Raw genomic sequence first — 19,387 nt, forward strand, 5'->3', positions numbered from 1 at the left:
ATAACACTATCAATCAGTAAACTTGACAGGGACTCCCTCTCTTCAAGAAAAAATAAGACAGAGGGTTTTCTCAGCTGCAGTTTCTAAAAGCTTTGTGGATCTTTGGTACAATAATAGGATGCTAACCTCACTATCTTTTAAAATTTCTAGCCAGATAATTACACCTTCCTGACCTACATTTCTCTGGCAGATGCCATTTGGTTTAGTAGTGGTTTTGACTGACTATCGTAAACTGCCTTTGAGAGTTGCTCTGAAGTGTTAAATACTGCTTTGTTTTGCTTCAAAGGCATTTCTGCCATGGGAAATTTATTGCTCTTTGACCCTTCTGTACGTTGCAGGACTGATGGGACATTAAAATATTCTGATAGCCTCAGGAAAAGGTATTAAGGAATACACCAGTACTAATGAAATGGCGAGTGGTGTTTTAAATCTCTCTTTACATCAGAGATTGTAGTGTGACATTGAAACCTATGGAACACACACTATGTGAGAGGACTGCCAGTATTTCCCAGCTTGTCGCACAAGGAATGAGAGTTTTAGAAATATCAAATGCACAACAATTTAACTCAGTGGAATTTTCCTTCACTGCCTGAAATCAGGTCCAAACTACCTTATGGCATATACTCCAAAACTATGCACCCAAAGTGAAAGTCTAGGAAAAAAAAAAAAATTGCTTGCACAGCTGAGCCTCTTTACATTAGAAAAACAGTCTTGTGGGCTGCAGAACTAATGAGGGCTGGTTTCCTATGGGTTGTGTCTAATGGTCAGATTCCCTGATGTCTAAAAAGGTGCAAGCTCCTGTTTTCCCACATTGAGGTTCTCACTCTCCAATATGGATTTGCTTTCAACATCTCTCTCTCAAAAGGACTGGGGGAGGGTGAAGAAGGGGGAAAGCACAATAACAGAGGCTTTTTCCCATAACCAGCTGCCTATTTTCAGGCTACTAACAGGACAGCTATATGCATGTCTTTCTTGATAGATTGTGGCCAACAAAGATCACAAGCTGGTAGGAGTGAGACATCATGTAAGCCTCATCTCACTATAAGAGAAGGTAAACTTCATCCAAATCTTGTATTTTCAGCAATTTCTCTCCAAAACTAGCTAGTTTATGCTGTTCCTCCTTAACTGCTGTTTCTGTTTAGATCACTGTCCTTCATCTTAGCGAGCACAATAGTATGTGGTTCAGGTATGTCTAAAGAAATACCCTCTTGAATATGTAAATAAGTTTTCTTATGAAAAACAATTAATTGGACAAGAAAACAGTTGCTAAATGCCATGAATGACAGTTGATAAGGTGTTTTTTCTACCCAGCTTCAGGTAATCCATTTTGTTTTCTGCAATTTGTGGAGGGTTTTTCTTGTTTGTTTTATATGCTTGTACCTCAGATATTTTTTCCCCTTTCTCTTTCCCTCGATTTATATTTCTGTCAGCATTTGATGGTCTTTGTTTAGGTAAGTTCACTTGTTCTGAGGAAACGCAATTCTTTCAGCTTCATCTAACACTTTAAAAACAAGGTAACAACAATGAAAGATGTAATCAAACTATTAAATGTGGAGGCTTAAAGACAGGTTAACTACAAAGATTAAAATAAAATCTACTCTGTCAAAAATAATGATTTAGACTCTGCCATTAAAGGCTTCTGAAGTAGTAGTAGGAGTAAATAGTTTTCTCAAATGTTTGAAGTCAATTAACTTTAATGAAACAGAACAGCATAATAATTATAATCTTGGTACTTTAAAGTAATAGAAAGAACACAAACTTCCTAAAGAAACATATTTATTGAGCACTTTTAAATTGAGAATATTTTCAAAATGTAATGGATTGCCTCTCAACCAATTGAATAATTCAGTCAAAGTCAAGAGCACTTGGAAAAAAAATCTGTCAAGTGAGTAAGAACAGTTTAATAACACACTAGACAGAGAGCATGACAAAATTTCTCAGTACTGTTAAAGGCTAAATTAAACATTAAAAAGTGAAGCGTCAGTAACTCATGCATCCCAAAATCCACTTAGACAATCTCGGACAAATGGGATCAGGAAAAATCTAGAATATTTAACTCTTTTGAAAAGAAGTCCTATCTGTGTTAGGAAAGGCTGAGATGTTGCATGCTTTGTCATGGAGACAGCAGTGCTCCATCTCAGCTCTCTTACTATTGAACTGGCTGGTTTGATGCCCTCCAAGCTGGAGACAGGAACGCGGCTGTTTGTTAAGCATCGGTGCTGGAGTGATCACTGAGACACAACCCTATAGGTAGACCAAAAAAAAAAAAAAATCCATTCTCAGTTCAGAAATAATGTTTATACATTACCCTTAATCTCGATAGATTATGTGGAAAGTCTTAAGTACAAATAACTTTTAAAAAATAATTAAATCCAGTGTTTCTCCTCTGAACTGTGTGTTGCTGTTTGTTTACAAAGAGTTGAAATCAGGTACCATTAAACCACACAAGAGGAGTAGACCTGTGGGTGAGATCACATCTGCTCTTACTGTGAAATACGCACTTTCCTTAAGGTTAATTTTGACAGACTCATCTTTGTCGTAAAGCTTCAGCTCCAGAAGGCATTCAGCTTGCACCCAAGATAGTGATCTCTGCAGCTCTGCAGTCTGAACATCCAGCTCCAGCTAAAACTATCTTGAGTCCAAACATAAGGAAAACAGGAACCCCCTCTTGCAAGCTGAGTGTCGCAAGATGCAGTGACTAGTAAAATTAGTGTCTCCAACCCACTGTAAGAAGATAATTAAAGCTAGTAATTTTCTTTTTTATCTCTATGCAGGAATTATGAAACAAGGATTAGCAAGTACAGAATCAAACACAGAGCTGGTAGCTGTTCAAATAATTTGGCATGTGTTTGTCATCACCAAGTCATCCGTAGTGAAAAACAGATGCTGTTAACTTTGTACATTTTTTATGAAGGTCTTATTTGGAAATAAAACTATAGCCTATTTATTTATACTCATTCTTTAGCATGTTTTCCTTTTCAAGCTTACTGTAACAAAAAAATAATTATTGAGCTTAAGAATTTTTTATTTTTTTTAGTGAAGAATAAACAACATGATCATTAACAAGAAAAACTCTCATGTCTTAGGGCCCAATTTTTTTTTATTTTTTTTTTTTTTTTTAACATATGCTTATGCAACTCCATTTTGCTCTGGTGGAATTTCTTTGGAATTACAGCAACGCGCCTGTGACTGTAGTGCAGCCCCATGATTTTTCCAGTTATGAAAGTGTAATATGTAGGCATTTTAATAGGATGCAATGAGTGTGGGGGTTATCCTTTCCTGTAATAGACAGCTAGCTTTCCAAAAAGCTTATGTTTCTAAACCTTATTACGGATATGGTAGAGGAGTCAGTTTCTTATGTTTCTTCGATACATTTTCATGTGACATTCTCTGTCCTTGATGTATCCTATTCTTCCTACTAGTGATAGATTGGTTTAGGCACCACTAGCCCTTCTTTGACCAGTTTCAAATTATCTGTGTATTTCAGTTAGTGTCCTGCTACCCTCTTGCCTTTCCCAACCTAACTTCTACACATCCTATTTGATCTCACTGGACTTCATTAACTTCACCTAAAATGCAAAATTTTATATAAAAATTTGGCTTTCCTAGTCCTCTGCTTTATGCAAAATATTTTTAGTATGACTCTCCTAAATATTATGTTTTTAAAGGATTAATGATTACATAGACTGGTCTGAGTAATGTAAGCAGTTATGTTAAGGACAATGAAAGGTCTATCAATAGATCAAATCATTCTAATTTCTCAGGTGGAATAATTGTCATAATTTATGTGCTGTAAGGACAAAACACATCATCTGGTACAACTATAGAAGTGGCTTAGACAAAATGAATTGTCAATTTGTTTTGTTAACCCTCTCGAATATAATTCTAGAACAGTCTAGGGTAAGGCTCTATCACTTCTACTTGTGTTAACTCATACAGAATCACAGAATGGTTGGGGTTGGAAGGGACCTTTGGAGATCATCTAGTCCAACCCACCTGCTAAAGCAGGTTCACCCAGAGCAGATCGCACAGGAATGTGCCCAGGTGGGCCTTGAATGTCTCCAGAGAAGGAGACTCCACAACCTCTCTGGGCAGCTTGTTCCAGGGCTCTGGCACCCTCAAAGTTTCTCCTCATGTTTAGATGGAACATCCTGTGCTTCAGTCTGCACCTGTTGCCCCTCATCCTATGATTGGGCACCACTGAAAAGCATCTGGTCCCACCCTCTTGACATCCAGCCTTCAGATATTTATAAACATTGATAAGATCCCCTCTCAGCCTTCTCCTCTCCAGGCTGAACAGACCCAGCTCTCTCAGTCTCTCCTCATAAGGAAGATGCTCTAAGACCCTAATCATGTTCATAGCCCACCGCTGGACTCCCTCCAGTAATTCCTTGTTCTTCTTAAACTAGAGAGCCCAGAACTGGACGCAGTACTCCAGATGCAGCCTCACCAGGGCAGAGTAGAGTGGGAGGAGAAACTCCTCCGACCTGCTGGTCACATTTTCTTAATGCACCCCAGGATACCATTGGCCTTTTTGGCCACAAGGGCACACTGCTTACTCATGGTCAACCTGTTGTTGACCAGAACTCCCAGGTCCTTCTCTGCAGTGCTGCTTTCCAGCAGGTCAGTCCCTAACCTTTACTGGTGCCTGGGGTTTTTTCTCCCCAGGTGCAGGACCCTATACTTGCCCTCGTTGAACTTCATCAGGTTCTTCTCTGCCCAGTCCTCCAGCTTGTCCAGGTCTCGCTGAATGGCAGCACAGCCTTCTGGTGTATCACCCACACCTCTCAGTTTGGTATCATCAGCAAACTTGTTGAGGGTGCACTCAGTCTCTTCATCCAGATCATTGATGAATAAGTTGAACAGGACTGGACCTAATATTGACCCCTGGGGAACCCCACTAACTACAGGCCTCCAACCAGACTCTGCATTGTCGATCATCTGAGTTCTGCCATCCAGACAGTTCCTGATCCATCTCATCGTGCATTAATCCAGCCATCACCAAAAAGTAGATGCTTGCTTTCAGCATGGATGACATTACACAAGTTATTGTAGACCAGCTTACATACAGTAAACATCCATGAAAAAATGTTTAGTTACATCAGATGCAAAGTGACTAGCCTTAAATTAAGATTCTTGCATTCTTGCTTAATTAAATTAGCCCATGTTTGCAGCGGTTACTGACAGTGACTGAGCCTCAGCTGATAAATACTGTGTAATAGCCACAATGGTTTGAGGGCACAACTGGACCTTGCAATTAACTGCAAATTTCTGGGATTTTGTTTGTTTTGTGTTTGTTTGATAAACTCACAACAATCCAGACACTGTTTTGCTTGTAAGCTGGTCCTGAAAGATAAGACCACCTGTGAGCTTCAAGCACTGAAATGTCTGTTCTAAGTCTAGCCAGCAAGTTTGTAATCAAAAGTGCTGCCATCGTCAATGGGTTTGAGACTTTAGGTTGGGAAGCCTTTACATTTCAGGTATACAAGCTTAATGTTTTATACTGCCACAAGGATATTAAGCCCCAATGCTTTAAGCTCCATAAAATCCCACTCCTGCCATGTCACAGACCTGCACTGAAGGCAGGAAAAGCAATGAGACTGTGAGAGTCATGTGCAAGTTAAGCCCCTGAGTAGCTGAGAGGCAATCTACATGAAAAACGATTAACCGTTCCAATGGGTTAATTCAATTGGGAAGCCATATGAGGAGTGGCTAAAGTGGCTTCGTTTGTTCAGTTTGGAGGAGACTGAGAGGAGACCTCATCACGGCTACAGCTTCCTCACAAGGGGAAGAGGAGGGTCAGGTGCCAAACTCTTCTCTTTAGTGACCAATGACAGAACCCGAGGGAATGGCAGGAAGATGTGCCAGGGGAGGTTCAAGTTGGACATTAGGAAAAGGCTTTTCACCCAGAGGGTGGTGGACACTGGAACAGGCTCCCTAGGGAGGTGTCATGGCCCCAAGCCTGACAGTGTTCAAGAAGAGACTGGACGATGCCCTCAGACAGATGGTGTGAACTGTGGGGTTGTCACATGCAGGGACAAGAGCTGGACTCGATGATCCTTGTGGGTCCCTTCCAACTCAGGACATTCTATGATTCTATGAATTCTTCTTTGAAAAGGTAGACTTCATCCATGTAAAAGCAATATTAAAACAGAAGATTAGACAAGATTAAAAGGTTTCATTTTATATTTAAAAAAACCCCTACCTAATAAGCTACAGGACTCATGAATTTAAAAAAGCAGGTTTCATGCTTCAGTCATTTCTCAACTGAATCTTTCAACTGAGCTGACAAATTGTTTGCTTTGCCTTAGCCTCTAAAAGCAGAATCCGCCAGGTGAATGTTTCATAGTGTGGCAAGAAGTGCTTAGCAAACAATCCTGAACCTGTTCAAGAGGAAACAGATGAGGCTGTTAGAAAAATCAAGGAGATTATGCTTTTAGAAAAATCAAGTGAGCATGCAATAAATCACAGCTGTGACATAGAAGGTAGAGCCTAAAGTAACAGTAAAAATCCAATCACTGAGAAAAAACGAAATTAGGACAGAAAAAAGCATCCATTACTGAAGTTATATTTGGATTTTCTTAGGTAAATAATTTGAGGTAAAATTTTTTCATTAAAAGTTAACAACATGCAAGACATAAAAGCATTAGCATATCAGGGGAAAATGTTATTCATCAAGTCTGTGACTGAGAAAAGTAATTACTAACACCAGAGTTATTATAACTGGACTTTACAAAAGAAAAACAATAACAAAGTTTACGTGTACATTTTCTTCACCATGAGGATGGTGAGGCACAGGAACAGGTTGCCCAGAGAAGCTGTGGATGCCCCATCCCTGGAAGTGTTCAAGGCCAGGTTGGATGGGGCTTTGAGCAACGTGGTCTAGTAGAAGGTGTCCCTGCCCATGGCAGGAGGTTAGAACTAGATGATCTTTAAGGTCTCTTCCAACCCAAAACGTTCCATGATTCTATGACTCTATGATTTTACTTTCATCCTCATGAGATAGCATATGTAGAACAAGATTATTTGGTTTATAACAACTAATATCTGTCCTTTTTAATATGAACTCAAGATAACAGAAACCCATATAATTTCAAGAGGCTTGGAATTTACTAGGGGTGCGGGTTGTATTTTTATTTTTCTCCCTTTTTTGGATTTAAAACACCAGTAAAAAAACCTCATGTAAGTTTCAGAAATTAGAGCTTTTAATTTCAATTATAATTTGCTAGAATGAGAATAAATTTCAGGCTGAGATTTCCCCCCTCCTTGATTCCTTGGCTTTGTCCTATCAATCATGATTATAGTCCTGCTACAATAATTACAGTTTTTAATCAATTTTCAAACAACATTGCTCAGTGGACTGTGAAGTGCAATTGAAGTCCATCATAGGAGAGGTCATATTGAAAACAACCAGAAACAATGCTTTTTGCAGGCTGGGAGGAGGGGTTATACATAGGAAAGAGAGAGACATCACCTTCTTATCAGGCTTTAACATTCATACAGTACAGCATTGAAATAATTATAATTGTGGACTTGACAAACTGAAACATGAATTAGTTCATGGTTGGATGCTCTAGTTGCCATAATAACAGAAGCTCTCCAGGCATTTGGAGGTAATATATCTTCCAATAAACTGTATTTTCCTAAATATACCAGAAAAAAAAAATCCCTTTGTGAAGTGTCCCTGGTATAATTTGATAATGTGACCTTGCACAGTAAACGACAACTCACTGTTAGCAACCAACACTCACTGTGCTCCAGCACTGATGCTTTAGAGCAGCTTCTGTCTTGGTGCCCTTGATAGCGGAGGTTCACATTGTCTGAGTGAGGCAGGAGGGTCTAACAGAAAAATATAGTGTACTTAAGGGGTTTTCTCCTGTAAAAGTTCCTGAACAGTGTAGGAACAAGCATAATTTTTATTGTGCTAGGAGATCAGAAAAATCATCAGAGGAACCAACATAGAAATATAAACAGGTCCTTGTCCCAAACAAATTTTAGCCACTCAAGTCAATGAAGAAACTGTTATCATTTCTAACTGGAACAGCATTTCTTCCTTATAACCAAAACTAGGGGCGCATTTTCTGAAAAGCTGCAGAAACTACCAGGCAAGAAGATCCGCTATTTGGGAACAGGACCTCAAGCAGGGGGACCCTTGAGAAGTTTCCTGTCTGAAGCAGTATGTTTGTTTATTTTTTCAAGGTCTGTCACATATAGTGTTTTGCCTTGTTCTGTTTGGATTTTGTTAGAAATCAAAACTCTCTTCAAGAGGCTGATTTATTGCCAGCCCTCTCCTCCCTCCAGTTTTCAAACTAGCACCAAGACAGAAAATGCTGGCAGGGAAAACTACTGCCAGAAAAGTATCAACATATTAAAGCATTCATTTAAAAGACATAACTGTCTGGACTTTTCCCAGCATTTCAGTATTTCAGACACAGGATATACTGTATCCAATATAGAAGGATCAGAGCGAATCGTTGCCATTAACTATGCATTGAGACTGCACTAAAAAAAAAACCCAAAAAACCGAAAAACAAAAAAACCCAAACAAACCAAACCAGCAAACCTTTGCTTCTAATTGGGTATCCAACTTCATGAATCAAGTAGGCTCCTAGAGCTTAGCTATATGCACAGTTATCATCCCCCCTTGTAGCAGCTCTGCTCTACATGCTCATAATAATCACCAATGTTTAATTTAACAGATGGTTGGATCCTCTACAATTCCTCTTAAGAGGTACAGGGTATGGTTATATCATTCCAAATGATGAATTAAAAGTAGAAATCTAACACCAAGTGATGCTGCTTATGCAATATAAGTCAATCTATCATTTCAACAGCTTTCTGAGACTCTCTGATGTGAAATGTATGAGGCAATTTTACGTTTTAAGTATTATTGCCTTTTCTTGTCATTTAAGATGCAAAAAGAGAGGTGCATATTTAAAATCTATTAACCCTACAAATAAGTCATTTATGTAAAAATTAGACCCGCGTACCCTGTTATTCTTACTTATAGTTCCCTGAATGAAGCAGAAAAACTAATTCCTTTTATTTATACAGTCCCATTAGAATAGAGTACTTTACAGCCAAGTAGGAGAAACAAATCACTTCTCTTGGGACAGCGCTGTCTGCAATGGATATAGCAGGGCAAGCAGGGACAAGAGCCAAAGGTAGGAGTGAGGTTATGGGAAGACAAGAGCTAGTGAAGTTTGAGAGATGATCTCTTCATCTGGTCACTTCCAGAGATTCTAAGCAGGAAACAGTCAAGATGAGTGTGACAATTTGGGATTTGCCAAAAAATGTCATGCAGTCTCATCCAACCCAAATTTCTGAGAGCTCAAACATCACTTGGTATTTTCACAATAAGAACTAAAAGTGGACAAAGCAATCAGTTGCAGTGCAGCTTCACACAGTCTGCTTTTTTTTTTGCTGAAGTACTAAGTCTTGTGCATATGAATCTTGTGTAAAAAAAACCCAAAACCATAACCAAAAAGCAAAACTGTGTATACTTTATTAAAAGGCTGCTCTTGTTTTGCCATTGAATGCCTTATTTTTTCTAGTTTATGCTGAATTCAGTTTTAAAAGCCCACATTTCTCCTTCATGACAGTTTTCCTAGCTAAATCAATTTCTCATGAAAACTGGAAATAAAGTGGCTTCTGTTCTCACATAATTTTTGTTTAGCTATTAGTGAGTTATGAGTACCTTTTTAACTTGGGTTGTGAAAACAAAAAACAGGAAACGCCTCTGAACCCTCTAGCAAATGAGGACAGTAGGTTCAGGTCAGTGTCTGACCTGCTGCATAACTTGATACAAAATCAGAGGCCTTTTAAGTTTGTACATTTTGTTAATAAATGTTTTCAGGATGTTTTAGTCCAGTTTTGCTATCAATTTGCATTTTGTTTCCCTTAGGCCTAATGAAGTCACTGGAATTCCATCTCTGCAAAGCAAAAAATTCACATAAGCGAGATGGGTGGTCTTTTTCATATTACATTTTTTAAATAAGCTGAGTGAAATCCATGCATGGTTGCTAACTTGCATTTACTTCTCCCTCCTGTCTCACTGATCGTTCACGGGGGAACTATCAAGGTCCAGCCTGCTTCTCTCAGCTCAGCTTCTCCCTATGGTCAATTAACACTTGCCCAGTTTCTAAAGGTATTTACAGCAGAAATAATGCTTTTGCCGGCCCTGTGTACCCTTTCCAAGCACACCTTGTGTAGGAAACATCAAATCTTTACATACATGCAATGAGCTTTCAGCCAAGGCAACCAGAGAACCTGAGTACACCAGCCATTAGAAGGTTCTCTTCACACTTTGTAGGCCAGAAGGCTGTAATGGTTCAAAAGATGCAGCAAAATGAAAACTTTCCAATGTAATTCCCGCCAATAGTCCTTTTTGAGACTTAGTGTATTACACTCGAGGTGTTCCAGGTAAGACTTCTGTTTAGTTTATGCATTACTTTCAGAAATAGGCTCACCTGATTTCAGGATCAGCAAAATAATGGCAAACATCCTGACGTGCTGCAGTGTGAAGATCCTGCTTCATAATTTTGTGTCTCTTCCAGGGAAATGTGAGATATGTTTCCATAGCTTCACTTGGAGTTACCTGGGCCCAGGCGCATGCATCAGTTTTCTATGGATCACTGTGGGCTTTGCACAGCTAATTATGTGTTTATATGGCAATAAAGCTAAAAAGTAACTAAATACAGTCATAAGACTTCTCCTTCCTTGTCCTTATTCCTAAACTTATCTCAGAACAAAAGAAATATAAAAAAGATGATCTGTTTAACTACATCTTTTTTTAGTCATTTCTCAAATAAATTTGAAAAACTATTTCAAATATAACTTAGTTTATAATCAGTATATTAACAAATGCATTATAACTGAAATGACAATAAAAACGTAAGGTAAGAGAACAGCAAAAAATGATAGGAATTTAACAAATATTATTACACTGATTGATATAAAAAGCATTTGAGTAAACTAATCTCTCTGTAAACCTAACTATTAACAATTCTATTTACAGAGGATTCTATACTAAATATTAACAATTCTGTTGCAGAGGCTGGGACTCCTTCTCTTTTCAAAGCACCATTTCCATCGAGTGAAACAAAAATGTACCTTTATATGGTAATCTCTCATTGACATTTATATATTGCTACTGAGAAACCACAATAATCTTGAACAGTACAAACTTTTTCTTTGTCCCACGCCAAACAGATCAAAGGTTTCATATCAGACTAAAACTTATAGCAAAGAACTTATTCAAATTAATTGTGCAGTGCTGACGAGATTATCAAAACAGTTGTCAAGCTGCCAAAGGGACATACATGTGCACACGTGTATAAAGCGTGTCTCTAGCATGATGAAATGCAAAGCCTGTTGACTTGAAATCCAGTTATTCTTAGAATGCTGAAGTCAATTTTAAGTCAACCATACTCTCATGAGATAAGCAATACAAACTTGCAAACAGCACTTGCAAGGAACTTAGAATAGTTTATACCATTTTTTAATCTTTTCATTTAAGTAGTTTCATTTGGGATTTTAAAACTTTGATTTTTGAAAATCAGCAAGAAACTGTTTAATTTTCTTTTTAGTCGTAACATTGCGGGCAGAAAAGTTTGACCCATCCGAAGAATTTGTTGCGACACATCTTCGTTTGACTCATCTGTACTGTAGTGCTGCTACAGTTCGAAAAGTTGGACAAGATTTTCAATTCCTGAATCTTTCTATCAAGCCTTAAAACTTATATTAATGAAAGACTTGGTGTAGATCTAAATGGTCCACAGTTTGCAGTCTTTGAGAAAAAGTAAAACAAGTTTTATTTCTTTTTAATGTCTTTGGCTATAAGTTGCAAAACTGGCGGAGCAGCTCAGTTCGCACCCAAAACTGTTCTCTGGCTTTAGCTTCAGGGAAAGCAGTTTCTCTTCTAGGCTCTAAGTCATTCATAAAACTAAAAAAAAAGAGAGGATAAATAATTATTCCATGCAAGAATATCCTAAAGACTCTTTCAACTGATGAAAACAACAATCAGGAGACTTATTCTATTTAAAAAAAAAAAAAAGGAAAACAAAAAATATCCAGAAACACAGATTATTTACAGTTATATAGCTAAAAGACTAATGGCCACTCAAAAACTTCATGGAGAAACTGCATTTCAGAGGGAGGAACAGCAATAATACATTTTTTAATGACAGACCCACAGTCTATCTGTGAGTTTTAATGCATGAGTGCCATTCATAGAGCATTGTTATTAATAGTACTTTTTTTTTTTTCTAAATCCATTTGTTAAAGACTTTGTTTCACTGAGGAGTAGTAGAGGAAAAAAAATGCTGTGAAATGATAGTGTTTGAGAAAAAAGAGAAGATCCAGCTTTACAGCAGGATTAAGACATTGTCTAGCATATTAAGACATATTTTCCTACATATTCATGTTTTAATATAAAAATATTCACTGCCACAATAGGAAGAACACTGCTGGATTCCAGAAACCGTACGTTTGTAAAAGTGACTCTTCGTTGTAATTATTGGGTTTGCATATTGGATAGGAACTAGAAGAGGGAATTGATTTAATACCACAAACAATACACTGTATTATACACTCATGTGCTGTCGAGAAACTTACAGTTGTGGTTGCAACAAACATGTCAAAATAAGAAATAAATCAATTCTATGTAAATGTAATTTCTCATTGTAATAAAAATACTGGGTATGCAGGAACATCTGTCTTCAAGAAAATTAGAGACAAAATAAAATATATTTCTCCAGAAAAGGACATAAAATGCTTTGCTGACAGGCAAAAAATCTACAGAAGAAACAAGCAAAGCCTCTCAAATAATCTCTAGTTTCTGGGATTACCTGGTACAGCAAACTACTGTATTATTGGGTTGAAAAATCTGTTCACCTGGTTTAAATCATCCCTGAAATCAAAACTGAACTCAAGTTTAGCCATGAAAGCCAAGTTTCATTTCTGCTTAGCTCAAAACAGAACCTGTGGTTTAAACTATTGAAACTCTGCAGGAACACTGCTTCACATAATCAGGTTCAGAGTTTCAGAAAAACAAAAACATCCATGTAAAAATAGAATGTCAGCAACTAAGGGACCAATGATGCAAAGAAACATAGGCTTATACACAAGTTCTATCAAATAAAATAAACCCCTACAACTGTTCTCAGTGCACATGGCTTCCACACCAATTTCTTCACAGGGAAATCTGAAGTTTTTTTAAAGCGTAAATTTGTGCTCAAATGCACACACGCTGACGCAGATTTGTAAACATAATCAGTAATTTTGTCTTCAAACCTTGCACAGAAATATCTGTAAGCTCAATAGTTTCAGTAAGTAAATTTAATTATGCTTTGTCAATGAAACAATATTCAAAATAAATGAGCATGTAACAGGCATGCATGACAATGTAGTTTATCCTACGCCTTTCTAGAAGGTCCACTCTGATGTTTCTGCTCTTCTGAAAATGCTTCCTCATATGTAACCTTCAAAGGAGCCAGTACACCACAACAGGGTAAATATGATAAAATAAAGAATATGTGGGGAGGAGAGAAACATCAAATTGAAACTTGAAACCAAACACAACCGTAAAGGTTTTCTAATCAAGTGGCATAACTTGAGGCATGCCTTCAGTCCTTCATGGTGAATATATCGTTATCTCCTCTATTATACCGTGTTCCTAGGCCAGCATTTCTGGTTGATAATGTTTGCTTTTGATTTATTATTATACTAAAAGAACTTTTAAAAACTGTGTATTGTTTTGGGGTTTTCATTTACTAATGCATACCCTTTCCTGTAGTTTATCCTAGCATAACTTGATCTTGGTGTTCCTTCTTTGTTGTTGAAATAAAGCTCGTGCCCCTAAAATTCTTGCTCATGTCCACAAAAATGTCTGCATATCCTCCTGACACCTCAGTCCTCACCCCTGCACAAGACAGGATATATTGTATTCCTTAAAACACATTATTCCAATATCACACTATTGAAACTCAGGGAGAATAAACATTGAGTTATTCACACACAATCTGTGTGAAGCAAGAAAGGGACTTTTCAAATTGCAGGGTCAGCCCAACTGAAGGAGTCTGTATAACATGTTAGTTGATCTCTATTTTATTTCAGAGGACCAGAAACAGGAGTTTCAAAAAGGAAAAAGGTTATATGGGATTCTCTTTAGATTTCCCACAATTTCATAGAATCAAATAATAGTTTGGGTTGGAAGGGACCTTCCAGGGTCATCTAGTCCAACCCCCCTGCAATGAGCAGGGACATCTTCAACTAGATCAGGTTGCTCAGAGCCCCATCCAGCCTGGCACTGAACATCTCTAGTGATGGGGCATCGACCACCTCTCTGGGCAACCTGGGCCAGTATTTTACCACTCTCATCGTAAAAAATTTCTTCCTCATGTCTGGCCTGAATCTCCCCCTACCTTAGTTTAAAACCATCGCCCCTTGTCCTGTTGTAACAGGCCCTGGTAAAAAGTCTGTCCTTTCTAAATATCCATATTCTCTTGCTAAAACCTCTCCTTTGCAACCCTTAGGGATGCAGAAAAATAAAAAGAGTAATTCAGCTGTCAGTGGCTGTTCTCATAGTTGAACTGGAGGCAAAGTCTCTCTCATGCTACCTGCATTCGTCCATCAGGCAAAGCTGCTATGGGAATGCCTACAACACAGAGCCATGTCAGAGAGTCCCGAACCAGATCCGAATAAGCTGGTATATTTACCCAGAATACTTTAGTGTCTTACCTTTATACTAGTTCAAATCCCAGAAGTAATACAGCCATCCGTGCTGGCTACAGAGAGCAAGCTCAGATAGACCTGTATAAGATGGCAGGATGAAAAAAAACCCCACACTGCAGAGCTGCTGGCTGCCTCTGTCAGAAATGGAGACGTATCAGCTCTCCGCTGCCTGAAAAGTGTGATGCTTGGAAGAACAGAAACATTGGCAGCGCAACACAAGTCAGACAGAACAGGATCTCACAGAGTCTAGGGATAAGAAGCCAGAGCAGGAGTTCAAGCACATGTTTAGACTGTTTCCATGTGAAAGGAGTGATGCTGATCAGATTATTCTTTGCATACTCCGTATTCATCTTCTGCCATTTCATCAAAACCTACTCAGGCAAGGAATGACTACATCTGAAGGTGAGACATGAACTTTGATGAAAAGGCAAGACAGATGAATTTGAGAGTCAGAAACCCAAAGCCTCCCTAGCACTCTGCTCATGCCCATCAATCTTTATCAACTCTAGAGCAGATGTATCAATGCACAGGACCTGAATGCAACAGAACCAGGAAGGTGTGAGAATATTAGTGTTAGGCCCATTGAGCAAAGAAGGCTCTGTACACAGAAGATTAAGAGAAAACCAAAAGGTCAGAGAACCGTGTCACTTCATAACATCCGTGCAGGAAGGCAGCAGATTTGAAACTGATCCTGTGACATTGCAACATCAGAGAGAAGGTGCTCTCAGACACTTAAAAAAAACATGTATATAAAGAGAAGTCTTCTTTCTAGCTTTTGTAGCCTATCATACATTTTAGAAGCATTGTTACTGACATCATGTTTGTATGTCAATATAAAAATAATTTATAAATATGCTTCATTCATCAGCTTTTATTCCCATAAAGTTTAGAAACAACAATCAAATATGAGAGTTACCATACCACTTTGGCTACATTTAGTGAGTAGAAATACTAGAAAATGTTTCCAGAGAACCTTTTTGAAAATATCAGATGAATGGTAATTGCAATAGAGTATAGAAGCCAGCTATGACAGGTTGTACTCTACTTATGTTATATAGATCATCCATATGTAAAACAGTTAATATAACTCATTAAATTAGAATAATTTTTAAAAAGGCGGTGTTGTTGCAGTAACAGATAAAGGAATGCACATTGTATTAGTTATCAATCCTTTATTATTGAAAACAAAATTGAAATTCTCTTATCTGGCACATAAACAATTATTTCTACAAAAAAGGAAAGCCTACAAATCCGATAATTTATACAAATAACAGTTTTTCAAAAAATAAAATTTTAATTTAGTAAACTTGTTTTGTGCTCTTTTATTATTTTTTTTTAGCACTGTCTGCAATAATCCACCATAAATCCCTGAGCAGAGAGACATATTTTAAACATGTTTTAAATTTATTCCAAAAGAAGAAAGTTATCAAGCCCAGACCTATATTAAAAAAATGTATTCAGGGACATTCTTGTTAAATTTATGCTAGTCCTTTTTTCTTTCTTTTTCTTTCTTTTTTTTAAGAAACAAACATAAACAGTTATCAACACAAGTATGACACTGCATCACAGGAGTGCTCCCCTTTTTCCCTTTTTGTGCAATGAATAAAAATTACTAAACAAGAATGAGTACAATTTGAAGGAAACAAATAACATAGTGAATGGTTAAGACCAAGAAGCCATCAAAGTTTGATGGCTGTTGAGCAAATAAAGCTGCAGGATACCACAGTTTTATGAGTTGAGTTATAGTTACTATCTAATTTATTTCTATACATTTTCCAGAAAGTCAGTAAAATGGAAGAATAAGTTCAACCTACCATTGTATTCTTACACTGGTTTCAATGATAAAGTAGAAACTCAGCTTTTGACTCTTCAATTTTGCTTTTGCAGCCATAACATTACTTGAGAAAAACTTGACACCTTCCACAAAACCACACAATCTTTCCCCTCTGGCCCTTCGGGTAGGCCAGTTGTAAACTTAGCAACTTATGGTATTTTAGTAAGCAAAAGGAAAGAAAATTAAGCACACACTACTACAATTTTTTACTATACTGACTTTGAAACAGCTACTGCCCAAACTATTTCAATACAGATTTAAAATCCAAGTGTGAGGGGAGAATGACCAAGAAGGTAGAGTATAACTCAAGTGTCTCCTTTCCTGTTGGGTATGCACACCACCCACAAAAAATGCAAAGAAAACCAAGTAAAAGAAATAGCAACACTTACAGACTATTGTGTTAATGGCACGTAATATTGCTGCAGTCAAGTAATAAATAAATAAATACAACAAAGTATTCTTCTCTAGAGTTTTGTTGGAATGGTGCTCAACAGTTAAAAAGAAAAAAATCAAAACCAAAACCAAACAAACAAACAACCCCCCAAAAAAAACCCAAAAAACCCCAAACCAAACCAAAACACAAATGAAAACAAACCCCCAATATTTTTCTCAGTAATAAAGAGTTTTTAAAAGAAGATCCTGAAGAAGCTTCAGCTCAAGGTGCTCTAACACTTTAACATTTTATCTACCATTATGAAAAGAACACTGAAGCAGATACCAACAGGTCATTAAATGAAATAGTAAATTTTCTTACAAGCAATAATACTTATTCCAAAGAAAGAAAGCAGTTAACAAATGGCCTGGAAAAAATGACTAAAGCTTCAATATACTAAATAAATTATTTTTACATTTAAAAACTGAATACTAAAACAGTAACTAGGCCAAATCTTCTGAACCAGAAATAAATTGAACCTCGCCAAAGATACATTTAGGTATTTGACAGCTCTGCTGCTGGCGCATGTCAGAATACAAACAGAATAATAATATTTGGTTAGAATCTGAACAGGTAGTATTTTTTAAAACACCACCACTGTGAAAAATAACTGTCAACCACCTTTAGAGATTTCTCTTTACCTACACCATTTAAAGCACGATCTAATCCAGTCCTTTCAGCTATTTCCTAGCCTCACTAATATATAACATTCCCTTTTCTCCAAGTTTCTCATGAAGTCACATTTGTAGCATATCCAAGCATTAATATTTTCAAATCTCACTTGGCTGAGTTATTGCAAAAATATTGTATGCAAAGTCCAGTTTAATGTTGGTCTTATCTGACAGCAATGTAAAGAGAGTCAAACACATGGTTCTATAATACCATATTTTTTTTTCTTAATATGACAGTCTGACCGCACTCATTTGATATCAGGACAAATAACAGTCTTGCTTGTATTGCTAAATCACAACTCTGGACCATGGTTTTTTTTTTGTTTTGGTTTGGTTTTTTACCAGTCTACATATACATCTGATGTAGAATATGGGCAGCTCCTTGCTCATTCTGTCTAGCCCACAGCCATTCGTGTATCTGAAGAAAACTGCATTAAAACTTAAGAGGCTGAAATAATATGCATATTCTCAGTAAACAAGTTTGAATGCTGTTGTCAAATCAGAAGTGACAGGTTTGAAAAAAATTGGCCATATAAGCTGTGAAATTGGTAAGCAAGAGGTCCTAAAGTAAGATACAGCAGCATTAAGACAAACTGCAAACACACTGGGTTTAGTATACATTTTAATGAGTTACAGCATCAGCAAAATACTTTAACCTACTATTACCACATTTACTCCCATATGGCTTAGTGTATACTCAGTGTATACTGTACAATTTTCCCTTGGTATTTCTATGACAGTATACTTTTCAAGTACCCACCCAAAAGTGAGCAATATGGGATTTGCAATGATTTATCAAATATGCCAAAACACCTTCTTTCAAATGGTATGGTTCTAAATATTTTTGTGGGATAACAAGTCCTTCATGAGTATCTCAGTCTCCCTTTTTCTATTTATCTAGCAAAAAAAACTTATGCCAAAAAAGCAGAATAGCTTCTAGCAGCAATTAAGACCTCTGATCCTTGCAGTCAAGTCCAATGAGTTCTCTGATTGGACAAATGTGTGGAATTTCTAGTTCGTGGTTTTAAACAATTTAAGAAAAAAAGTTCAGAGCTTTCATCGTCATGTTTTGGATGTCTTCAAACCTTGTTTCTCCATGATATTCCACAATTTGCGAAGATTGGACTGAGTGATGACATCATCAGGTTTGAGTTGAAGAGCAAGGAGGTAGTTTTCTTCAGCCGCCTTCAGTTTACCGTTCAGATGGAGAATGGCTCCAAGATTCATTAGGGCAGCTGGATACTGGTAAAAAAAGAAAAAAAAAAAAAAGAGAAGGAGAAATATTAGGAATATTTTCACTTTTTTTTTTTTCCCAGTCAATCTTCTTCCACTTAAACAAATGATTCCCTTATGTTTGCAGACTTTTCATGGAAGCAATTTAGCAATTTAAGCAAATAGAGATAACAAGAAAAAGTTTCTGAACAGCTGCTGTATACTTCGTGCTTTAAACAGGGCAAGCTCTGGTGTCTACAGACATAGACTTCTCTCTTTAATGAGAAAACACAGAACTCATAAAGCTTTACATGTGGTAATGTCGGCATAGCACAGTTTCCAAGAGAAAATTAAAGTAATCCAAGGGTGGATTAAAGACAGGAATTTATTTTTAATTAAACCCATGGCCAATAAAGAGTTTATAATTGTTGGGAATAGTTAACACATTGAACTCATCCCTTTTGTCTCTGTCTTAATTATAACTAGTAGAAAATATAATCTATT

General features: G+C 37.2%; 1 protein-coding gene across 1 annotated transcript in view; it reads right to left on the reverse strand.

Moving 5' to 3' along the window:
- Positions 1-15,983: 15,983 nt before the first annotated feature.
- TMTC2 (transmembrane O-mannosyltransferase targeting cadherins 2) overlaps positions 15,984-19,387 on the reverse strand; it is a 255,769-nt gene continuing 252,365 nt past the window's right edge. The window contains exon 12 of the mRNA XM_065639501.1: positions 15,984-18,913. Coding sequence (XP_065495573.1) covers positions 18,734-18,913 — 180 coding nt within the window. The 3' untranslated portion in view covers positions 15,984-18,733. The remainder of the gene's footprint in view (positions 18,914-19,387) is intronic.

Source organism: Caloenas nicobarica, chromosome 1 (genome assembly GCF_036013445.1).
Source record: "Caloenas nicobarica isolate bCalNic1 chromosome 1, bCalNic1.hap1, whole genome shotgun sequence".
Taxonomy (NCBI): Eukaryota; Metazoa; Chordata; class Aves; order Columbiformes; family Columbidae; genus Caloenas; species Caloenas nicobarica.